At 37.8% G+C, this 24,611-nt stretch overlaps 1 protein-coding gene and 1 long non-coding RNA gene across 3 annotated transcripts; one reads left to right on the top strand and one right to left on the bottom strand.

Moving 5' to 3' along the window:
• The first annotated feature begins 2,384 nt into the window (after positions 1–2,384).
• Positions 2,385–5,494, top strand: LOC307174000. The gene is made up of 5 exons (XR_013823927.1): positions 2,385–2,495; positions 2,613–2,718; positions 3,010–3,095; positions 3,385–3,475; positions 5,268–5,494. It is a non-coding gene; the product is annotated as an uncharacterized lncRNA (long non-coding RNA).
• Positions 5,495–9,491: 3,997 nt separating this feature from the next.
• syn1 (synapsin I) lies at positions 9,492–23,949 on the bottom strand. 2 transcript variants are annotated; one of them, XM_079897878.1, is made up of 14 exons: positions 23,627–23,949; positions 22,997–23,536; positions 21,659–21,716; positions 20,829–20,920; positions 20,351–20,507; positions 19,700–19,789; positions 18,505–18,567; positions 18,189–18,331; positions 18,004–18,078; positions 14,818–14,920; positions 14,587–14,718; positions 13,172–13,244; positions 11,173–11,755; positions 9,492–9,685 (listed from the first exon to the last, which is right to left on the bottom strand). In XM_079897878.1, exons 2-14 carry the CDS (start codon positions 23,302–23,304, stop codon positions 9,544–9,546), a joined length of 2,019 nt encoding a protein of 672 aa, XP_079754004.1. In that variant the 5' UTR covers positions 23,305–23,536; positions 23,627–23,949; the 3' UTR covers positions 9,492–9,543. The 2 variants fall into 2 exon arrangements, with proteins under 2 accessions (XP_079754004.1, XP_079754005.1); XM_079897879.1 differs by having other exon boundaries at positions 9,492–9,647; positions 23,627–23,947.
• Positions 23,950–24,611: the final 662 nt, after the last annotated feature.

The following is a 24,611-nucleotide window of genomic DNA, read 5'->3' as shown; positions in this document are numbered from 1 at the left end:
CCCCCTTCTTCGTGTAGTCAGACATTTATGACACAATAAATAATATGAATGTCCAAGAACTACCAAACTGAACTGAACCTCAATGATGCACAATCACACGTTTTACACTAAAACAGACTGTGAATTAAATCTGTTTGATTAAAATATGAAGTTAGAAATGAAAATGAATCATCTGTTGTTTATTAATATTGCATGAGCCTAGTCGTGCATTGTATTAGACAGCAGATCTCTGCTTTAAAATAGATCACAAATGATGCTCAAAAATGTTGCCGACTTGTGCCACACTGTGGTCGTGAGTAAAAGCTTCTCGTCCTTTCACGAGCTTGACACGGGGCTGGTTAAATCGGATGTTACTGTATTGTGTATAGGCCTACTTGTTCTGTTGCACATGGTTAGTGCACAGTTACGATGTGATTCTCTCTAATGTATTTATTCTTTTCGATTATTACATTTATTTAACAATTATAATCAAGGTTTTTAGCTTGTCCTTCAATTTATTTTCCACCTTGTTTGTTTTGACTACTTTCCCTTTAAATGAAAGTTGAAAAAATTAAATCATATCATGTAGACTAATAAAGCTATCATCACTTCTTTGGATGGAAAGCAGCTTGGGAAAGTCAGTGAGATCCTGTATTATTTTAGTTGTCTATTTTTACCATCTTTCAAATTTGATGTGGTCCACTCTTTTAAGGAAAAAATGAAAAAGTTAGTTAAAAAAATCAGCTTTAAAATTACAATTTTAAATACAAAGCAATTCTTTATTTGGTAAACCTATGTTAGCTTGTTTTTGCTTTAGATCAGAATGTCCACCATGTTATATCAGAAGACCTAACAGAGTGGACACTGAGAGTGTGTATGTTTAAAAATAAAGAAGTAGTGTATTTAAAGTTCTTTGGCAATGTTTTACATATTATTTAAATCCAGTTGAAACTAAGTAATAATGGTTGTATGTGAGAGAAAGGAAATCATTCATCCATCCATTCTTTATACCACTTGTCCACCCTGTTATTATTTTGTGCACCATATTAAGCTTTTTTTTAACATTATCATTTTATAAAATCAGCAAAAAACATAGTAATAATTCAGTGACAATGAAAATTGAGTATCAAAAATGCAGTATTTCAAAAAGTAACCAAAAACGCCTTTTAGGCATTTGTTTCTGAGAATGAACATTTTACAATTAAGCGTTTGTGAGAAAGCAAGTACAATTCATACACAATATTTATATTTTCTGATCATTTATTAAAATACTTTTAAAGGGACAAAGGTACATGAGTTGTCTAAGATCATTTACACAGTGCCCACAAATTAGAGTCACAATTATTTGAAAGTATTGTTCATTTGTCCCATTTTTGATCTTCCATTTAATTTATTTTGTTTAATAAATTGTTAATTTCCAAAATCTTTATTTTTCTCTGTTCTCTTAGTGCTCTTCTTGTTTTGGCCTTGGTTTGGCACCTTTGGATCTGATAACTTACTGGGAACAGCTGGGAAAAACATTCACCATAATTTTTTTTTTTCCTTTTATTAATAGTAGGAGGACCTAATAAACAAAAAAAAATTAAAGGCGTTTTTTCCTGGTTATGCGACCATTAATGGAACATTCCATTTTATAATTTTGCTGAACATTATTATGGGAATGCTTCAGAATGTTTCAGAGAACATTCAAAAGTAACAAGTAGCCTACGCTATAGGCCTACATTAAACCGGTTTAGGAAAAAAAAAACGTTTCATGAACGATGAGAACGAGAGGCTAAAGCTATATGTTTTAGTGTTCATGTTTTGAGAATAAACATACACTGTAAAAAATATTTTTGCAATTTAGTTATTTCAACTTATTTTTGTGAGTAGAGATAACTAGATTGTCCAGACAACAAGAAATTTTAAGTTTTCTTGTCCTCAACTAGACTGAAAGTTGAATGAACAACTTAAATTGTTATTTTAACTCAAAAATGTATGTTTAAACAACTGCACTAGATTGTCTGTTGAATTAACAAGTATTATTGTTATTTTAACTTATACATTTAAGTTGAAACAACTGCACTAAATTTCCTGCTGGTTTTACTTCAATTATATTCTAATGAAGTACAGTATAAATGACTTTAATAGAAGAAAATTTACTTTGTAAAGTAAACTTAGTAAACTAAACTTAATTTATATATATATCTTGCTGTCTGGTAGACTGCATTAAAACCTAAACTTCAATTTTATTTTAGTGTGTAACGTTAGCCTACATTAACTATTATTTAAAATTATGAGCACAAATTAATTAAATTACACAAAAAAATTGTATAGCTGTTTCAGTTTTTATCTTATTCATGGTCAGATTCAATCCATCATGGGCGGATTTGAGCGATTCATGAAAATGAACCTCTCAAGATGATTCGGTGAATCATTTTTTTTCTCTCTGAGAATTTTCGAGAAGCCCGCGGAAACTGGATGATTTTCCCTGTTGGACCTTAGCTGCTACGTGTCTTCAGAAGAAGTGACACAGAGTAAGTGAAAGTGGATGCAAGGTTTTAGTTCGTTTTAGAATTATATTATCCATTTCGAGTCAGAGTGTTTTTGTACATAGAAGATTCGCTGATTTGTTTTACTTCCTTGTGTTCAAGCTTCAGTCAAAAGCTGCTCGTTCACCAACCGGAGTTACCGGACCAAACCGGATTTTTTTTTTTTTTTTACCTCAGTTTCATCTCAGTTGCAGAGCGCCAGATATAGGTAAGTTTTCACCAAAATATTTGAATTAAAAAAGTAACTGTCAAATCGAATCGATATGGGTGATAAATATCAAGTAACGTTAATACGTCTGTGGTTTGAAATGTCACGGTTTCCAAGTTAGGCTGCTGTTCAGTGTTTGGATTTTGCCGGCCTCGCGCCATTTCGTTCATGTTTTAAGAAATTTTGATAATAGGGTGAATTACTCACGATGTTGTCACGAATTTAAGACTATTAAGTGTATTTCTGCACATAGAATATTCGCTCATTGTACTTTCTCGTGTTGACTCACAGGTTCAGTCGACTAAAGCTTGTTCATCAACCGGAATTTTTTACCTCAGTCACTTCAATTCAACATAGTTGCAGAGCGCCAGATATAGGTAAGTTTTGACCACAATCTTTGAATTAGAAAAGTAAATGTTAACGTGAATCGATATGGGTGATGTACAATTAATACGTCTGTGGTTTTAATGTTTTCATTATTACTAACGTTATTTGGAGTTTGGATCTTGTGCCATGTCGTCGCGCTTATGTTCATGTTTAAAGAAATCTTGATAATAGGATGAATTAGTCACGATGTTGTCACGAATTTAAGATTATTGAGTGTATTTCGAATCAGAGTGTTTTGCACATAGAAGATTATCTCATTGTATTTCCTCGTGTTGACAGGTTCCGTCAAGTTGACTAAAAGCTTGTTCACCAACTGGATTTTTTACTTCAGTCATTAGGCTACATAACAGTTGCAGAGCACCAGATGCAGGTGAGTTTTCACTGTAATCTTTGGGAATTCTTAAAATTAACTATCAATTTGAATTGATGTGGGTAAAATAAGTAACTTATTATATCTGTACTTTTAAATGTGACTGTTTTTATTAATATGGGAAATGGTTGTGATTGACACGCACTGCATGTTATGCGTGTTTGAGTCACTTGTAATTTGAGAACACATTTAAACCATCTTCCTAAATTCATCATGTGAATCGTTTATAAACCTGTAGTCTGAAGTTTTAGGCATTTGAAAGCAAAAATATTTGGGTTAGTTCATTTAGGGTTAGTTCACCCAAAAATGAAAATTCTGTCATGCATTAATCATTTCTTGTAAAATAATTCTGTAATTACTCATCCTCATGTTGTTCCAACCCCATAACCCCTAATTTCCACCAACTGCGGAACGGCTGCAGATCTACTCCGGAACGGCGGCGGAGTCAGAAGGTTTCCATTAAACCTCAATACACACAAAAAATACACACAAGTTAATGTGTGTATTTTCATTGAATGCGGAACGGCTGCGTTCCAACTCCGGCAATCCGCAGCCCTCCGGAGCAGATACGCAGAGCTTCTATTTTTGCCAGATGCCGGAGAGCTCCGCAGCAATTCAGCACTTATATCGCGCGATCATATACTTAGATCTCGTGGGTCCTTGTGACCTCAGCTGTCAGTCATGGCCACAGCCATTCCGCAACAAATCCGGACCTGGTGGGTATTGAAGGATGATGGAGCACAGAGCCGACACGCAGCGGAGCTGATCCGCAGCCGTTCCGCAGTTGGTGAAAATCCGGGTTAAGACTTTCGTTCATCTTTGAAGCACAAATTAAGATATTTTTGATTAAATCTGTGAGCTGTCTCACTCCTCCATAGGCTTCTAGGCAATTTCATTCTGCCGGTCCAGAAAAGTTAGTACAAACATTGTTAAAATAGTCCAAGTGACTACAGTGGCTCAACCTTAAGTTTATTAAGTGACGAGAATACTTTTTGTGCGAAAAAAACAAACAAAAATAATGGCTTTATTCAACTCTTCATTTTCTTCCATGTGGGCCTCTGACGTGAGTTCACGAGAGCGCCACGATGCATGCGCGAGAACTGAGAAGATGTTGAAAAAAGTCTGGGGGGGTTTTTTGCACAAAAAGTATTCTCGTCGCTTGATAAACTTAAGGTTGAGCCACTGTAGTCACTTGGACTATTGTAACAATTTTTTTACTAACTTTTCTGGGCTGGCAGACATCGATTACCCAGCAGTCTATGAAGGAGTGAGCCAGCTCTCAGATTTCATCAAGATGTTCCGAAGATGAACGAAAGTCTTACGGGGTTGGAACAACACCTTTAATGCTTTTCAGAGTTTCTTTTTGAAAGGAATGTTGTGAACAGGATGTTTCATGTGTTGGTATGTTGTGGGAGTGGCATTTTAGAGTGTTTAGTTTAATTGATGAATTTGTTGAAGCTTGAGTGCATAAATAATTGGTAACTTAGTTGATATTAAAATGGCATTTAAGCCAATTCATAGGTCTTTAATGTGTTTAACAATGTTTAAACGGTTTCTTTTGGAACAAAGGATGTTTCTATATTGAATGCTGTGGGTTGATCTTGTTTAATGTTATTTAACAAATTAATCCACAAGACATGCATTGAGACAGGTGTAAAACACCTTTCCATGAGGTTGTTTTCTGCAATTTCATTGCAAAAAAAAATTGTATTGTATATAACACCTGATGTACTCGTTACATCATAAGAAGAATGGCATCTACGCTAATGTTAGTCTTTCTGTTTATTCCAAGGTTTACTGAAGTCAGCCGGATCCGGGCCGTATCCAGATCAGGTGGTGGACCTGCGCCTGGACCCATCTACAACTCATCCCTGAAGTGCCAGCCTCATCAGCCCTGTGAAGGCCTCATCGACACGACAGCCATCAGCACTGATCCTCAACAAACTCGTATACATACCGGCGTGACTCCGACTTCCAACCAGATGGAACTGGATAAATATTCTGAATGTTCTGATCCAATCTGACTTCTGACCTGTAACGCTGCCTGAATCATAATCATACACTGTTCGTTCTTTGGCCAGAGGAGAACTGGCCCCGACTGAGCCTGGGTTCTCCCAAGGTTTTTTTCTCCATTCTGTCACCTGATGGAGTTTTGGTTTCTTGCCACTGTTGCCTTGGCTTTTGGCTTGCTTAGTTGGGGACATTTAATATTTAACAATATTATTGATCTGCCTTAATTAAGGTGGAAGATGATGCAATTTTCTTCTAGAAACAAACTTTGTTGTATTATTTTCATGTTATCACTGTGAAGCTGCTTTGATACAATCTGTATTGTAAAAAGTGCTATATAAATAAAGGTGACTTAACTATTGTAAATTGTATCAGTGATCGATAATTTTCCTTTTTTTTTTTTTTTTTTTTTTATCAAATGTATTTTACAAATTAATGTTCTAGTAGTAATTAATTTGGTACTGCTGCAGGTTTCAAAATACTACTTTAGTTGGCTGAACTTATTAGATGTAGTTTAGAAAACTTAACTTTAGTTTGCTGAACTTATTGGATGTAGTTTAGAAAACTTAACTTTAGTTGACTTAACTTAAATTCGAAGTTAACTTAACTAAATTAAATCAGTTCATTGTACTTCATAACTTGTCAGGTAAACTTTTCCAAATTTGTCAGGTACACTTTTATAAATAAGTTAGTTTAACTTAAAAATATCCATGCAAAAAGATAACAAAAAATAATGAGTTAAGTCAACAAAATAATTTTTTACAGTGTAGGCTCCTAGTCCTACGCAACCTGTGAATCCAATTCATGAACAAAGAAATGAGCAGGTTCCGACTCCGAGGCTAGCGAATCGCCAAATGAACGCAGAGTGACCTTTTTTAATAAGTTTGATGAGTCTTTCACTAAAATCAACTCACCGAATCCGGCTATCAACTCACTTGCTTGCTGAACTAGTTATATGCCAATGCATCTTTAGCTTACGTCATTAGCCTATTGGCATTACACTCGTGCTAGGCTATATGACGATATTTATCTGAAAATGAAAATCATATTTCACTCAAGATTTTTTTCTGGGTCACAAGATTGTTCTTGCTCTGTTGTTGAAGCCATCAATACCATTAATATTATCATTATCATATCTTATCAAATAGGCTTTGTCATGTGCACTCGTTGGTGTCTTGTTATATTGCTTTAATGGAACTCTAACATGTCTCTATTGGCTGTGCTGTATGTTACCCTTTAAAATCAGTTTAATGCACTGCCTCCTTTACTTATTGCTTTATGATTATTATTCAAAACGGCTTTTAACAGAGAAATGGACGCATATTTATTTGATAGACTTTATTGATTATGTGCACATTTTAGCATAGTAATTTGACACCATTATTAAGCTACATTGAAGATCACATCAAAGTTGCATCTGCTTGTGTAATACTACACAATGTTTAACAATATTTCTCATTTTAATAGGACTTAAGACTATAATAATTCTCTATATTTGTGACTTTAATTTTATATTTTCCTTTCTTTATACAACTGGCAGGCATCAACAGACAATACAATTCACTAAGATTCAAACAGTCAGAACAGGATAAACCTATTTAGAAATTATGACCCATTTTCTTTAAAATGAGATAATTCATCTGTATATATATAAAACGAGAGTGCACAAATGTAAATATGGCGAAAAACAAAACAAAAATTGTGAAGTACAAACCTCAGGCATGGGTTCCATAAGTACTGCAACATTCAAAGAAATTACTCAGATTCCATTTGCCTCCAAACTAGATTGCATCAGTGATACAGTTATTCATTAGACATTCAGTAAAGCCATCTTATAATATACATATCTATCCTAATTTGTAAAAACATGAACCACATAGAAGAGCACTGAAAGTTTGCCTGAGCCACAATAATATTATGGTGGACCATCTAAATTACCACATATGTGAATCAATCAAGCCACTTACACTCATATCAATGGACACACTGAAGATGGCTTTTAACAACTACAATTGTCACATAATGGGTAAAATAAAGAACACACATCTGTTAGGTTCAGTTAACAGTGGAGATATTGCACAACCTAAATCACATCTGATTGAAGTAAAATCCTGTCATTCACAAGACCCACAACGACCAACTTTTGAGGATCAAATCAAATACAGGATGTTTGCATCGTTTGTTGAGTTTAAGACCTGTACAACACTTCTATTTGGTTTAGACAGTTTACGGTACAACATTACATTATACATATATATATACACATTAACGCACCATTTGTCACAAAAGGATCACTGTGAATACACAACAGGCTGGTGAGCGGGAAGCAGGGGAGGTTTCGGGATGGGTCGGGACTCCTGGAATGGCCTTGATTAAATATATTGCCTAAAACACACCAACGTTGGGATGTTTTACCCTCACTTGTGGAAGACACTGCCGGTTCAGCTCTAAACTCCTCGGGTATGGCAAGAAGTTTCAGGAGTAGTTGGTTTAAGGATCCACATTGTGTAACTAGGATCACACTAGGACGTACTATATGCGTTTTTAGTCAAAAACCCAACATGTGACGAGCATCTCCTCTAAAGTCGATCTTTTTGTGAAGTAGTTTGCTGCCGATGGCATCCTTGGCTTTGTATTTTGGCTTTGCGTTTTCATAGGGCCCAAGTGTAATGAACAAGCAGCTCCAAACACCTACATGCTCATCCAGACATGCAAAATATACCTTCTTTTAATGCAACAAACCTTCCTGAGCTTTCACTCACCTCATATGTTCTCAAGTGTTTCAGTATTAGTGTGCAAACATGTTTATGTAGCAAACAAATACATTCGACAGATTCCTCCCTTTACTGGCCTTCGTAATCAGTAACTCTCTACAGTAATGGGTTGGAAGACCTGATCAGTGACGCTAGGTCATTGTGTCTTTCTCTTCAGGACATCCCTGAGACATATGTGATTGCACAAAACCAGTCTCTTTACTTATTCCTATCTAAGGCATATTAATCATATTGAAGGGTGTACCATTGTGTGTGTGTGTGTGTGTGTCTTTTTTTTTTTTGTCAGGAAGAGGGACGTAGGGAAAGCAGCGGCAGCTTGCTCACGAAAATAAAACATCATTTTCACTACAACTACCTTACCTAAGTGCAACAACACGACACAAAGCAAGAACACCCACATTGTGCGACTACGTTCTCCTTAAGTGACATGCAGTTTCAAAGTAGCGCTAACAGCCGTGGGAGGGGGGGTTAGTTTCGACGATGGAAGCCTGTTTTAACAACATCACAATGGGTCATCATTGCAAAATCCAAATCCTGCTCAAGCGTGTAAGTTACGTAACGATTAACCAATCGGTTACATTACAATGTGGCGCACGGGTTAAAATCATTAAATGGTGCCCCGTATTGTAACAGAACATGCTTCAGACACTTAGCAGACATGTTTCAGATACCATATATCTGAGAGAGAGTGGTGGTGGATGATTTTGCAACAAAATGTCCACCAAAACATTTCATTTTCAAAAAGAATCTACTCATTATCAGGGATAAGTTATTCATAGGAGACTGGAATGAATAGACAAGTATCAGCACTTGTAGGTCCAGTCACTGCGTAGGTAGTGTAAAAGGGTGTGTGTGTGTGTGTGTGTGTGTGTGTGTGTGTGTGTTTTTCACACCTCCCTCCATCAGTTGGTCTTAAAAAAACTGGGAATGTGTCTAAAGAATTTAGTTGTGTTAAAAGATTTAACTGCAATAATGCTGTGATATCTCACTTCATATTGCAATCTTTAGAAGTGCAGGCAGTGTTTTATCAATGTCGCATTGCAAATTGACGTGCACAGATCTGATGTGCACCGCAAAGTGCGATATAATTGGTCCTTTCGGTTTATATTTGACGAGTGTCGGTGTTTGTGTGTTTTTCAGAAAGACTGTGTAACCTCTCTGTCTGTGTATGTGTTTGTTTGTGTGTGTGTGTGTGTGTGTGTGTGTGTGTGTGTGTGTGTGTGTGTGTGTGTGTGTGTGTGTGTGTGTGTGTGTGTGTGTGTGTGTGTGTGTGTGTTTGTGTGTTTATTCCACGGAGAAGAGGCTTGCAAAGGATTTCCGAAGGTTGCGGATGGTCTCAGCCTTGGCTTCGTCCTGACTAGGACTTTGGTGCTGGGCGGCCGGCGTTTCTGGAATGTTGAATGTATTGGTAAGAGACTGGGATTTGCTACAAAGAGAAGAAGTGGCAATAAAGGAGAGGAAGAGGCTATTAAAGTCATGCAGCAAACCCATGGAGATGGCTTTATAGAGGTATGGCAGAGAAAAAAAAATAAGCTGTGAGAGAAAGAGAGAGAATGAAATTCATGTGCTTTCTTTTGTGTCATTCATTTAAGCAATCATGACTCCAATGCAATGTACATCAGCCCTGGGACTTGTGGGAAATGGCATCTATGGCCACTATTCCTAAATGAAGAACCAGGTGCAGAGGCATCTCAGTAATATAACATTTTGGAAGAACCTGCATTATATTGTATAGTCACCTTAGAACTTAACTGAGGAATAGTGGGAATAAGATGATCACATTCATACTTGCTAACAACTGCTTGACAGTGAAAATAGATCGAATGCACATTTTCAATCAGAAAAAATGCAATTTCCACAATCAATGCATGAGTGGTTTGGGTGTAAGACTGAAGGAAGCCATCTTTGTTGGCATGCACAATACCAGATCATCTAGAGTGCATACTTCTGTATCTCCATTGTTTTAATTATGCGTCTGCCTATATGTATAAGCCACATTCATCATTATTGTCAAATGTCATTATTGTCATCACCATTATCAAATCTGAATATTTAAAGTCATCATAGTATGCTTTGCAAAATCTGTTCAGGAGCTTTTGGATGTGTTTATCCATTCATTTAATGCTCATCTGAGTCACAAACTTGACAGTAGCCATACACTTATAGCTGAAATATGGAATATATACCATAATTATATATATATATATATATATATATATTTTTTTTTTTTAATAGCTTTGGTTAAATAAACAAAGCTAATTATATAAATAATATTCAGGCTGTGTGAATTAGTTAAAACTACAAGGGGTATAATGGCACTGTAAATGGCTGGCAAGTCAAGGAAGGGCCCATCAGATCAATAATCTAGTGTAATTCTAGTGTAGATCTGTGACATCGCTGTGTAAAAATATTGTTTTCTGACCAATCAAATCTGCAAGTCTGTATTCATGCCCAATCCAGATATGTACTATTTTTTCTTTTTTTAAAAGTGTAATTTCTAGACCTGGTAAAGTCGTAAAGCCCCATGGGCATCTTTACAAAGAATACACATTTCTCTAGTAATGTCAAGCTTTAAAACATTTTATTGGGTAGAAATTTAATATAACATTTTTGGAGGGGGCCTTTTATTATTGTAGACAATGGGGGGCCAAAAAGGTTTAGAACCACTGCTTTACCCTAATTCAAACAGTTATTGTCAGTCATGCCATCAGTACAATGAACTTGTCGTGCGATTTGCGAATCTTATGACGTAGCAAAAGAGAATGGCTACCATCTGGTGTAGTCACTTGCATGAGTGATGAAACATCATCAATAAATGGAGAAACATGTCCAGATTCTTATGAACTTTCACATCCAGTCAAATTAAATATACAAACTTCAAGCAAATATGACAGAGGACAAAAAACATCTTACTTAAGCTGCGGCGATCCACTCAGGGCCGGGTGATCAGGACTTGGTTTCTGTGGAGGTTGGGGTTTCTGCTGCAAGGGAGGTCGTGTGCCTCCTGGGCCTCCTGAAGTAGGCCGAGGCTGCTGAGTGGTAGGGGGGCGAGGACCGCCCTGTTGTGGGGCTGTTTGTGGGGCGTCCTGGGTTGGCTGCGGCCCACCCTGGGTAGGCTGCCTGGTTGGCTGGCCTTGTCTTGGCTGCTGTGGCCTCTGTTGGGGCTGACCAGCTGGCTTGGGACCCTGGCCACCAGTTTGAGGCCTCTGCGGCTGCTGTTGGGGACCGCCTTGCTGGGGCCTCTGCGACTGAGGAGAGCCACCCGAGCTACGTTGGGCGGGACCCTGTGCAGGCCTCGGCTGACCTGCGGTCCCTTGACTGGCTTGTCGCTGTGGGGGCTGATTGGGCCGGGTTTGTTGAGCAGGGGGGTTCTGAGCATTAGGGCTGGTCACAGACTGGGTTTGGGCAGGGGGCTGGCCCTGAGGAGAGGGCCGCTGCTGCGGTGGGGCTCCTTGACGGGCAGGAGTAGCGCTAACAGCTGCTTGTTGTGGACCTCCTAAAAACAGAGCTCATTTTTACAGAGTAAACATGGTTGGAATATCCACCTTATTTTGCCATACGGAAATAAGCATACATTTTCTTTAAATGTGCGAGACTTCCGATTCAAGACATTTATAATGTTACAAAAGATTTCTGTTTCAAATAAATGCTGTTCTTTTAGACTTTCTATTCAGCAAAGAATCTTGTAAACATCTAGCACGGGTTTCCTCAAAACTATTAAGCAGCACAAAATGTTTCAACATTTGTTACTTCTGATTCATTAGTTTTTAATATTTGATAATTTTGAGTTATTGGCCACTATAGGTACATAACTAGAATAATGAAATGCAGTAAACAATAGTACTATTTGTGCTACAAACCAATGTGTTTGTGATTATGACAATGAATTAGAATAATACCAGTTTGCAGTTTTTCTGTTTTTGAAAGGTAAACCAATTGGAAGCAGCAGACAACTATTAAAATATACAGTTTTCAGAGACCTACTTATATTTAGAATCTGTCTGTCTTCATTTCTTTACCCTGTCATTCCAAACCTGTGTGACCTTGTTCTGTCTGCTGAATGTCTAAAGTGTATTGTGATTTGTACCATAAAGGCTTGTTCACACTAAAGGAATCTTGTCATGAAAATTTAGTGTGATAAACATTTAAATTTGAATCAATGGCTGTTAATGCATCTGTTCAGACCGGCACAAACATTTGCAATGCCATCAGTGAGACCATTTTTTTATGGAAAGGTTACCCTAAATTAGCCAACCAATTTTGTGATTTTGGTCAGATTTGGTCTCATGCCATTAGCCGATTATGGTACATAAAACTATGACTATAAGTATTTTGATGAAAAAACAATGAATAGTACAGATTAATATATTGAGCTGCTCTCGTCTTTTGGTGTTGCTTGATAAATGCCATGTAATACAAAAATAGAATTAAGTTTGCATGTAATAAAAATTATCTATCAAAAAAAACCTATTTACTTTATTGCTGCATATTACTTGTCTTGGTGCACAGTTAATTAAATTAAGTTTGTCTTCATAATCTTTAGTAAAGATCTGAGTAAATTCTTAATTTGAAAATGCAAATGAGATTTGAAAGCTTTGGGGAAGGTGGAGTAAATAATAACTTATATTTTAATTTATCCCCCTATAAAGCTATTGTATGGCTTCATAAGACTTATAAGTTGATACATAGACCCTATAAGTTAAGGTGCACTTATGACCTTTTTGGAGATTTGCTGTAAAAATCCACTTTCATATTATGTTAAACTGCAGCATAAACATTCTTCAGGATTTATCCTTATATGTTTAACGCAAAAAAAGAAAGTCATACAGGTTTGGAACGACACAAAGGTAAGTAAATGATAACTGAATTTTCATTTTTGGTAAACTATCTCTGTAATATTGTAATCCCTTACCCTGTGGAGGAGGGCGCTGTTGTGTCTGTGGGACGTTAGACTGAGAGACGGGTTGAGGTGAAACAGCCGGGACCTAGAATATAAAACAGACATAGGGAGGGATATATAGTATATAAGATATTACCATTCAAAACACACAGAAACAGAATGCTGGCCTCCATGAGTTTTCAGTGCAAGTTTTAGTATTTTTAGGAACACGTTTAGCCACTTTTATTAAAAAAAAGTGAATGTTCTGTCACAAATAAGACTGTAAAGTCAAAATTTGCTGAACATCATTCTCGAAACATAAATAAATGGCTGATGCAGACAAAACATGCAGTCATTAATCTTGAGGCAATCAGTTTAGCACAAATGTGGAGGGAATTAAACCAAGTAATTTGACGCAGAGCGGTGATGAGAGATGTTGTTTGAGTCCCTAGCTTATGCATTAAAAGCATTTCTCACTCTTATTCTCTCCCATCTGTGTGACTATGAATCACTGCAATCACGGCTTTGGGGATAATGGAGAAAAGCAGTCTCTGCACTGCAATCTAAATTGACAATTATAATGACTGGTGTGTGGAAACTACACCATTTTAATGTATTATTCAGCAGAATAGCACTGCTTTATACTGCATAACCAAAAATTAAAGCTTTTGTATGCATGTTTTAGGTCTATATGCTATCAGGCGATAGCAATATTCTAATAGCAACCACATTCTAACCACATAACTAACCACATTAATTTTCACATGAAAAAAAATGTATTCCGTTTCACACAAATGATGATTACAGGGGCATGATTATTCATTAATAAATGCTTATTTTCTCACAGTACCTTGCACAACAATATGTTATGACATAAAAATACGTTTACTATAGTGCATTATTTGTAAACTAATTTGATGTTTTCACTTGCTGGCCCAGAAAATGTATTAAAGACATCGTTAATATAGTCCAAGTGACTACAGTGGCTCAATCTTAAGTTTATAAAGCGACGAGAATACTTTTTGTGCGCAAAAAACAACAAAAATAATGACTTTATTCCAAATGAATAGTGGAATAAAGTCGTTATTTTGGGGTTTTTTTGCGCAGAAAAAGTATTCTCGTCGCTTTATAAACTTAAGATTGAGCCACTGCAGTCACTTGGACTATATTAACGATGTCTTTAATACATTTTCTGTGCCAGCAAGTTATAATGCCTTAGAAGCCTATGGAGGAGTGATCCAGCTCTCAGATTTAATCAAAAATATCTTAACTTGTGTTCCAAAGATGAACGAAGGTCTTACGGGGTTGGAACAACATGAGGGTGAGTAATTACTGACAGAATTTTCATTTTTGGGTGAACTAACCCTTTAATATTTTGCAGAAATATTTTTTTTCCATTGAGCCTGGGTTGAGAATATATGTGAATGTTTTGAAGCAAGTGTGTTAACCTGAGAACGGACTGGAGTGGGAGATGAAGTGTGTAGCATGGTCTGGTTCATTTTAGCCACAACAAGATCAGCCATCAGAGCCCGGTCCTCATCCTGCTGGTCTCCTATGAGAGGCATTGAGCAGCCCACCACCTGATAGACACACATACACACACACAAATCATTTGCCTGAGGCACTAAGGGTATTTCATAGTTATTTTGAAAGCTGCCTGTTTTTGCAGATGTTATTACCTCTATTATGTAATCTCGACCATCTTTACCATGCAATGCTTCTACAGCGCATATATCAAGACCCCCGAAAACCTCAGAGCATACGTCCACCCACATACGATACCTACAGGGGAAAAAGTGCAAATGATAACCTTGTGCATTCCACTAAAAGCATCCACCCACTGACAACACACTGCCCAGAGTAAACAAGGGATTCGGGATTACTGCAGGGCAAGACATTAATATTTGGCTAGGTATCATTGACTGTTTTGATTGAAAAGCCTCTTACAGCAAACTAAACTGATTTTTGTTTGAAAGAAAAAGTCAGTTTCAAGAAGAATGTGTGATATTTATTCAGTGAAAGTTTCATAATTTTTGTATGTAAATGACTTTTACATCACTATGATAATTAGGGCTGCATGATTAATCGAAATAAAAGCGAAATCGTGATATGGCTTGTGTGATTATAAACTCGCAAAGGCACAGCCTTTAATTTTTAATTAAATAAATATATGAGCTTCGTGTTTCAGAGTGAAGCACAGCACTGTGTTCTTTTACACACAAGCAACTCATGATCTGGTGTTTTCAGTGTCTCAGAGAGGCACGGTTTGCAGTAAATGCTGCTCCACACAAACATATCTCTGCATTTGCATTTGCTCTAGGTTTTTGATGCTTATAACACTTGCAAATAAAAGCTTGACAGTGTATCATTTGAAAATTAAGAAATGAAGGCAGCCTTAAATATTAGTATTGCATGTTACTATTATTATTATTTTTTTATTTTACAGAAAAAGTCATTTTTTAAAATATTTTTATAAAATAATAAGTCATATTTATATATAATCACAAGTTTTGGCCAAATTGTGCAGCCCTGCAAACAAGCGAGGTGTAACGCTAAGGTCCAATTGAAGAAGAAGATGAAGATAGCAGAACTCACAGCGTGCTACACGAGACACGAACAATACCGGACAAACACTGAGTGAACAGGAAGAACTTATATACACAATAATGCTAATTAAACACAGCTGAACCAAACTAACTAATAATGATGTGTGACCATGGAGACGGAAGACAGGCGGGAACTCAACCAAGGGAATACATGTAATGAATAACAAACTAAAAGTCCATGAAAACGAAACTAAGAATGAACATAACTGAACCTAACCGTGACAGTACATGGCCCTCCGACCAGACGTGACCTCGCGTCGTAAAAGCAGATTAGGTGAGTGAGGGATGAAGGGGGTTTTGGAGGTGGACAAAGAGGTGGTGAAGGTGTGGTGACAGTAGGTGGCGGCGGAGGAGTGGTGATGGGAAGACAGTTATTCCCTGGCGGCAATGGTGGTGGATGGCCTGGACTGAGAGCCTGGCAGTTACGACAACCCATGGTGGAGACGAGGGAGGGAGGCGCCAAGGACGGTGTTGCGACATCTGGGGGACGACCCGACGGAGCCGATGGATTCTAAGGCACAGATGGAGAGCTGGCGATGTCATGGCGACGACTGTCGAAGGAGGAGCCAGAGTACTCGAGGACCGAGGTGAGTCTGAAGGGGAAGGAGGAGGAGCCCGGGAGACCCTCAAGTTCATGGCGGAGGTGGTGTGACGACCAACCAAGGGGGAGCCGCTGAGACGAGGGAACCCGGTTGAGTCGAGAGGCCGAGGGGGTCTGATGGAGCTGAAGGTGGGAGGAGCCAGGGCAGAGCCGCGATTAGAGGCCGGAGGCAGAGTCACAGGATCCGCTCGCTCAGGCGCTGGTGGAGGTAGCTCGACCTGAGGCTCGACGTCCCAGCAAGGCATTCCAGGAGATGATGGGGCTGGAGGACTGGCTGAGAAGGTCAGCGACGGAGGCTGAAGGAGACTTGGAAGGGCTGAGGTAATGTATAGTCCATGCAAGTCTCTATGCTGTTTAGAAACAGCGATGAGGGTTTAGAGGAAACTGATAAGTCACAGTCCAAACTGTCTATTGTGCTGTCTAAAAACAGAAGTGAAGAATGAAAAATGGGGTGGGATAGGGTGGGCGACGATACCTCCATATGGAAATCCATCAGCCAGTCCTCAGTCACTAATTCCACTAGTATACCCTCGGTCACCGATGTTGCGGGCTCACACCCCTGGTCAGACTCACTGGGGAACTCCTCTTCCGGGGCGATTTTTCCATGGTGAAATAGGCTCTGGGTCCGGCTGTTTTTCTGGACCGGGGATAGACGCTCTCCAAACACCAGATGAAGGCTTCTCTCCAATTTAATCTGGTGGTGTCTGGGAGGTCAACAGGATGATGGTAATTTGCCACGATCCAGAATAGTGACTTCAGGGTCTCGTCATCGTAGGGGCAAGTGAGTGAAAGACGAAAAAATCCCTCAGCAAAAACAAAAAAAAGTTCTGACTCATATGAGCAACAGCAGCGAACTGAGCTGCATAGTCCATTTTGGGTCTGGTATTCTGTATTGCTACAGTAACAGAAGATAACATGGTGCTACACGAGACACGAACAATACCGGACAAACACTGAGTGACCAGGAAGAACATATACACAATGATGATAATTAAACACAGCTGAACCAAACTAACTTATAATGATGGATATATTAACATATTTTTATATTAAATATATTAATATAAGAATTAACATAACTGAACCTAACCGTGATACAGGGAGCAAACAAAGAGCTTTTTTTGTTCTTAAATGTGCATTTTATTTTATTTTTTAATCTTTTAGCCTAATAATAATACAATTCTGTTCCAAATCTTATTGAGTTGTCTTGCTGTATACATAGACAGCTGCCTTCTGTATCCTAACTGAAATGGAAAATCAGTAGTGGCTTATTTGGAACACTTAACGTTGGAAGCAACTAGTGTGAAAAGCACAGGAGACACCGACGTACAATTGATTTCAATAAAGGCATGAAATAATAATGAATTCATGAGTATATTATAATATGTTCAACATTTCTATTGCTTCATCCGCCATGTTGAATAAAAATGCATTGCTGCCTAAAATGAGGTATCTTACCATTTAATGTCTCATAATGCTGTCTACGGAGGCAGCTGAAGAGCTATTAGCATATGCATAATACATACATGTTAAATTATGCAAAATATGTCATTTTTAGACAAGCAAACATCTAATAAGGTTATCTGATGTCATGTGATAGGTGCTTTATAATATGCCTTGTATCATGGCAAAAAGAACATCCTTTAAGACTTGCGTACCTGTCAGACATGGCCACCTGCTCTAACATGGCTGATCCTGTGTTGGTCTTCCAGTTGCCAGATATAGATGTCCTCCTGTCCAATAACACAACAGCAAACTGTTTCAAAATCAGTTCCTATGATATTGCTAAAACCATAGATTATATCATGCCGTTGAGAACAATAATGTAGTTGTAATCTCTTACATGTATGCCTTGTAATTGTCACCGATTTTCTGGATTCGGATGTCATACTTGGCGTCGATAAAAGGTTCAGATGTGGCATATGTCTTTGTCAAAGCCACAACACTAGCAATGTCTTGGAAATCATATTGGTTGTCCACTTTGACCTGGACAGAGAATTTAAATTGCACTGATACTGCTATAACCATAAAAAGACCAAACAGGCCATACAATAATATAGATAAAAGTAGTATAAATAAAATGTAATGAATTAATTTTTTATCATATATTTTAAAAATAGCATTTGGCAGGAATGTCTAGGAAAGGGTTTCAGTCATACCTTTCCCATACCAGAGTGAGCATGACCCATCTTCACTACCACAGGAAAGCCAGGTGTAGTGATCTAATGACAAGAGAGATATATGAAGCTATTTTTTAAGAAAAAATACTTTTATTCTTCGAGGATGCATTAAATTGATCAAATATGCCTTATAAAGTTACATTTCTATTTCAAATATAAATGCTGTTCTTTAGAACATTCTATTCATGGAAGAATCCTGGAAATAATCTATCACTGTTTCCAAAATAAAAATACATTCAAAAATATATTTAGTAACTGTTTTCAACATTGATAATAATAAGAAATGTTTCTTGAGCAGCAACATTAGAATGATTTCTGAAGGATCATGTGACACTGAAGACTGGAGAAATGATGCTCAATATGCATCTTTGCATCACAGGAATAAATTACATTTGAAAACATTTGTTTTAAATTGTAATGATATTTCACAGTTTTACTGTATTTTTGGTCAAATAAATGGTGAACATGAGAATTTATAGAATTCTATCCATGCCATTACTCAACCATGTTCTTATTGCAAATGTTAATACACAATACTGGCCTGATATTTTATTATCCGACTGAATAATTTAGGAGAAAATGACACCAACATCAAGTTGGTTTACTTTGAACTGTTTATTAATGGTAGAACATGTTGTATTTGCAGTCTCAGTGCTGCTTGATAGGCATCTTCTTTATATTGCTGCAGTTGGAGAAATGCGAGAGCAAAATCTTCCTGCTCAGGCACACAATGAGCCCACAAAATTCTGCTGTGCATTATCTTAGAAAAAGGCCAGCGAGAGAGGAAAACATTCTGGCAGAGTGTGTGTCTGGGATCATTTTTGTGTAAAGATGCCTGCAGTGCAGGAATAGGAGGAGGTGGTGGCACTGCAGCAAGCCTCCCTCTCCTTTTAAACCCTGATCTATGTCTATAAGAACCATGAGGTACCACACAATTATACTAGTCTGAGATTTATGAAATTTCCAGTCTAGACAGAGCTAAGTTGAGTGGAGCAATGCTGAACTGGGGCACTGAATATGCATGAGCCCTGTTTATTTTACTATTTACTGCATCCATGCACCGCTGTCCCTGCCACAGATGGGAGCTTTGTACTGGGTCCAGTGGGACCGTCTAGAGCCCTATAGCTCAGGGTTTACTAGTGAGAAGGGACAGGAACAGATGGTTAAAACTCACCATCTCCTTGTGGTTGGGGTAATAAACCTGGTCGATCAGTGGGAACTCCTCTGGACCCAACTGCTTGTGCAATCTGGACAACTGAGCGAACTGATAGATGCATGGCGACCCGCACACAGACATACATGCATACACATATAGAGACAAATATTATGCAGCAATAATCAAGGACATTCAATGGTAAAATTGTGAGGATTTTCGCAGGACCTTTCAGTTGTCAAATTAACTTGATCGATTGTTAAAAATCAATCTGATTCAGGCCGATTTGCAAAAGAATTATTTAATCCGATTTGTGAACCAGCTTGACCCAATTCATTGTAAATAGCAAACTAACGAAAATTATTTATATATTTCCGACAATACAAAAGCAGTACAAAGCCAATTAACTTTTTAGAGCAGAGCATCAACTCAAGACAAATGTATATTCACTTTAGAAATTTCCAGGACTTTAAAGATTTTGTTTATTTCCATAATTTTTTCAGGCCTGGAAAACACTAAATTCTGCATGACCATGGGAATCCCATATCTGAAAATGTTTAATTTTCTTATGAATGGTAATATGTTCACAATACATGGATATTTCCTATTTTTGGATTTAAAAGAACATCCTTTATCGGCTGAGTAGTATTGACTGATGTGTGTAGTGCTCACCACCCATGGTTTGTCACAGAAGTTGTAGACAGAGTGAAGGGAATTGACACTGGGCAGACCAGCATACTGAAGTCCAATCACAATATTCCTGTGGTCGCCATTCTTGGCCATGCTGAAAGCATGCTGTCGCACCATCACAAAATCTGGCTTGAAACACCTAAATGACCACAGAAATGTTGGTAATTATTATCAGTCAAATACTGTGATCAATGAAGGTTTATCTATCTATCTATCTGTCTGTCTGTATAGTGTCTATATATAGTATAGTAGAATGTACAGTAAACATAGTTTCTTCGACTAATCATCTTGACTGCTGCTCTAAATATTCCTAATATTAATTGATCTCATACATTTTGTTTTATATTTCTATAATTGAATGCAAACTGAATTAGACAAAGTAAAACCCAGTGAATTACATGGTTTATCTGTGCAATAAAGAAAACATTCTGGAAGAGCTCTAAATAGATCTGAAACCTACTTTGTGATTTTGTTGCCATTGCGAATGGCCTCAATGTCCACGCTATAGCTTCCCGTTGCGTGAGCCACCAGATTGACCTCCGAGAATTCAGCCTTGAAAATCAATGGAAATCACCAGATGGAATAAATGGATCAATGCATGTGATCAATAAAGTGCTGTTGTCAAAGCATATACACTAAAACAGCACCTGAGGCCTGTGATGGGTTGCCAGTGTGGTTATTTTAAAACAACAAAAAGGGCTTTTTAAAGAATACCATGCATATTTCCTTGTAACACAAGATTTTTGACTGACATATTAAAAATTCAAAACACAAAAATTGTGTTTTCATTTTGTATCGCGTCGAATCGTTTTGTATTTCTGTCTGGTATTCCAAGTATATTGGCAAAGTCTTACATAAATAATTAACAGTATTACACATAAAACTCAATAAATAAATGCAAGCAGTTGTTCAATAAAAATGTTTCTTCTAGAAGAAATTACTTTTGGTTTATTGAAAAGCTGCTAACAAAATCTGTCACATCCATGACTAATTATTTAAAAGGATATTATTCATTGACAGAACAGATTAATTTTCTTTTATCCTCCTCAAGAATAGATTAGATCTTGCATTTCATCACTAGGGACAGTTTTGATATATTTTCCTATCCCATTTCAAAAACACAAACAAATGCCACTGAAGAAATGACAAAGGCCCTGTAATGCAATTTCCTCTCAGATTGATGACAATAATCTTTAGCCAGTTAATGTGTTTTGGCAACATCTAATTTATTACACAAGCACATTGTTGAGTTGTACAGCTCCGATAGGAAGAATTAAGAAAACTCCCCACCTGTTCTACTTTGATGTCAAATTCTCCATGAACCTTCTTCCCTCTGAACACCTTTGCCCTGTAGGAAGAAATATTTTTAAAAAAAGAACATATCTGTACTATTGTGAGTCATAGTTAACAAAAACACTTAAACTGTGTCCAAACTGGATTATGCAACAGTGAAATGGTGTGAAAATGATGTATTTCAAACATTTATTAAGCATGAATTCTTTGAGAAGGGGAGACTGAGGGGTTTTGTTTCAATGTCTGAAACTGTGTTTTTTTGCCAAGACGTCTCAAACTATCATAATATTTCTATAGTTATATGCTACTATTATACTTTTTTTAGCCAAAAAAAACAGATTATTGTCCTGTAAATCCTATATGTTTATACACAGAGACATACAATTTCACATCTGTATAGTAGTGGTGGCCATATGAAATAACTAAACTAATTACCCTGTGTTCAAATATTCCACGCAGCTTTGTTTTCGGTCACTAAATAAATAAATAGATGGATGGATGGAAATGTTGTTTCCACTAAAAAGTTTCTAAAATGCATATGAAATTAAGTTTTTGATGATGTTGGTTTTATTATGCTAGTAAATGTGTCACTAGCCCCCACAGGGAAACAGTGAGAGAAACATCACACATATTAAAATTGTAAAGACACTTGAGGCACCATGTGAGGTTCTTTAGACGAGAAGAAACCTCTCGAGAACCTCCAGGCATCCTTGCAAAAAAGGACAGTTCTCTGAGGAACCCATAAGTTCTTTAAAGAACCCTAAAGATTGACTGGCAATCCATTAACCTCATTATAAAGGATAGGCTGGCACTTGACATATATATTTCTTGAAAATATATTTAGTTCCTTGAGTATAAAACAAGACATTTGATCCACCCTGGCAAGAGATCCTAGAAGTTCTCCAAATGGTTTTAATATGTGACAACTCCAAAAGTGCCTCAATTACCTTGTCATTTTCAAAGACATTACTAAACATTACTTTTTTTCACAAGCAGAGCCAGACTACTCTGAAACCCAACAACACAGGACCTTTTAATCTGGACTCAAAAGCTAATGAAATCTGCTTCTCCATTAACTGTCCCAGGCTGAATAGTGTAATGCGCACAAACGCACGCGCGGGCACACCCACAACTACACGGGCGCGCGTGCCAGAAAGGCCCATAGACTAATGAGTCACGACATTTGGATAGTGACTCCTTTTGGCCTGTATTAGCACGAGCTACACCTCAGGTGCGAGTATGAAACAAACACCTCTGATACTCTCAAATAATCTGTTCATAAACTCCAAGCCATTACGTCGTATTCAAAACGCTGTGATTTCCTTAGGATCTTACCAGTCTGTCTGCTGGTCATCAATGACCAGGAGGATCTTGGCGTTGCTCGAGCCGATTCCTCTCTCGGTGGCCTCGTTAAAGGTGGCGGCAGCGGCGGCGGTGGTCTGTTTGACGGCGTTGGAAATGGAGGAAAAGAAGCCGGCGCCCGTAGACTGGCTGGGGGGTTGACGCCTCTCTTGAGAGCCGGGCGAGAGCTCCGGGGCTGGGCTCTGCTGCGGCGGATCTGGCCGCTGTAGATCGCCCATGTAGCCATTGGGCAAGTTGGACATGAAATTACTGTCCGAGAGTCGACGTCGCAGGTAATTCATGTTGAATATGAAAAGGGATGCGACGGTAAATTACCTGCCTGTAGGTTCTGCACGGCAAAAAAAAAAAAAAAAAAAAAAAAAAAAAAAAAATTCCAAGACGATTGGAAAACCAATTCACTATCTGATATCTAGGATTGTTTGAGTTTAAAACGAGACGCAAAAACGAGTCGATACGCAATTCTTCAGGGTGCACCTCAAAGCAAAGGTCGTGCTTCTCGCATGCAGAGCAGCACTGCAACAAATGAAAGATATCAAATCAGCGCTTTATTGAGATGACAATTAAATATGCATTTAACGTAATCATTGTGTTTGATTGACTTACATCACTGAGAAGCTTGTTCAACAATTGGCATTACGATATCAAGCTCCTTCCATTTATGTTGATGATGTTTGGATCCTAATCCACGGGCGTGGAGAAAAACAATCCTAACGGAGAGGCACTTGTTCAAAGTGTGCTCGCTCGGTGAAGGTAGTAATCGTCATATATGAAACTCGGTGAGGCAAAATCTCCGGCCAGATTCTCTATGATACGGTTGGGGCTTCGGAGGATGCAGGGATTGCATCACTCGTGCCATCCAATCCTTGTAATCCGCCCAGTGTTTTCCCCTCGTCGTTTTTTTTCAGACCCATCACCGGTTTCTCCCGTTGCGCACGTTCTTTACGCACAGGACAGGTCCGGGATGTAATTGTTTAGATGCGTATGATGAATGGGAAGGAAAGACGATTTTGGCATGTGCTTGTGTTCATTTTAAAGAAGAGAGAGACATCGATTGAACATCATTGGCAGTGGGTGATGCTGCCTAGCGATTAGCTTGTAACAAAAAGGATGTAGGTTTAAACTCTGCAGGTGGCGATCCTTGAACTGTCACCATGGTGCCCTTGAGCAACACACCTAAATCAGGGTTGTTCCCTCAGGACTGTCCTTTTACATTATAGGGTGCTGCAAGAACAACCTCAGACAATTGATTAGGACTGTTCATCTTGAATATATTGTACAAAAATTAACTTAAAGAATGATGTTGGGTGGAGTTTAAAAAAAAAAAAAAATGTTTTAATCAAGGGCACATTTTGCACCTTGAAATTGATTTTAAGGGATACTTAGGATAGAATAGCCTACATAAAAGGTTACATAAAAACTGAGGAATTCAATTAAGTCCAGGACGTTTTGTCTCTACTCAGTAAACATTTTAGGTATTTTTGTCACTTTCTGTTGCATTTTTGATCTTAACCCTGGTTAATTTCTGATCCTGATACCAACTTATTATTTAATATCTGGATACTCAATGAAAACATTTGAAAAATCAATA

The sequence above is a fragment of the Squalius cephalus genome, assembly GCF_949319135.1.
Source record: "Squalius cephalus genome assembly, chromosome: 16".
NCBI lineage: Eukaryota > Metazoa > Chordata > Actinopteri > Cypriniformes > Leuciscidae > Squalius > Squalius cephalus.
The sequence above is the reverse complement of the archived record's forward strand: the minus strand, read 5'-3'. Positions and strand labels throughout refer to the sequence as shown.

Excerpts from the sequence above, each read along its gene's own strand:
- syn1 (XM_079897878.1), bottom strand. The coding sequence starts at position 23,304 with ATGAATTACCTGCGACGTCGACTCTCGGACAGTAATTTCATGTCCAAC. Across the intron at positions 20,921-21,658 it reads TTGACATCAAAGTAGAACAG|GCTGAATTCTCGGAGGTCAA; the intron begins GTGGGGAGTTTT and ends TTGATTTTCAAG. Across the intron at positions 20,508-20,828 it reads AATGGCAACAAAATCACAAA|GTGTTTCAAGCCAGATTTTG; the intron begins GTAGGTTTCAGA and ends GTGGTCATTTAG.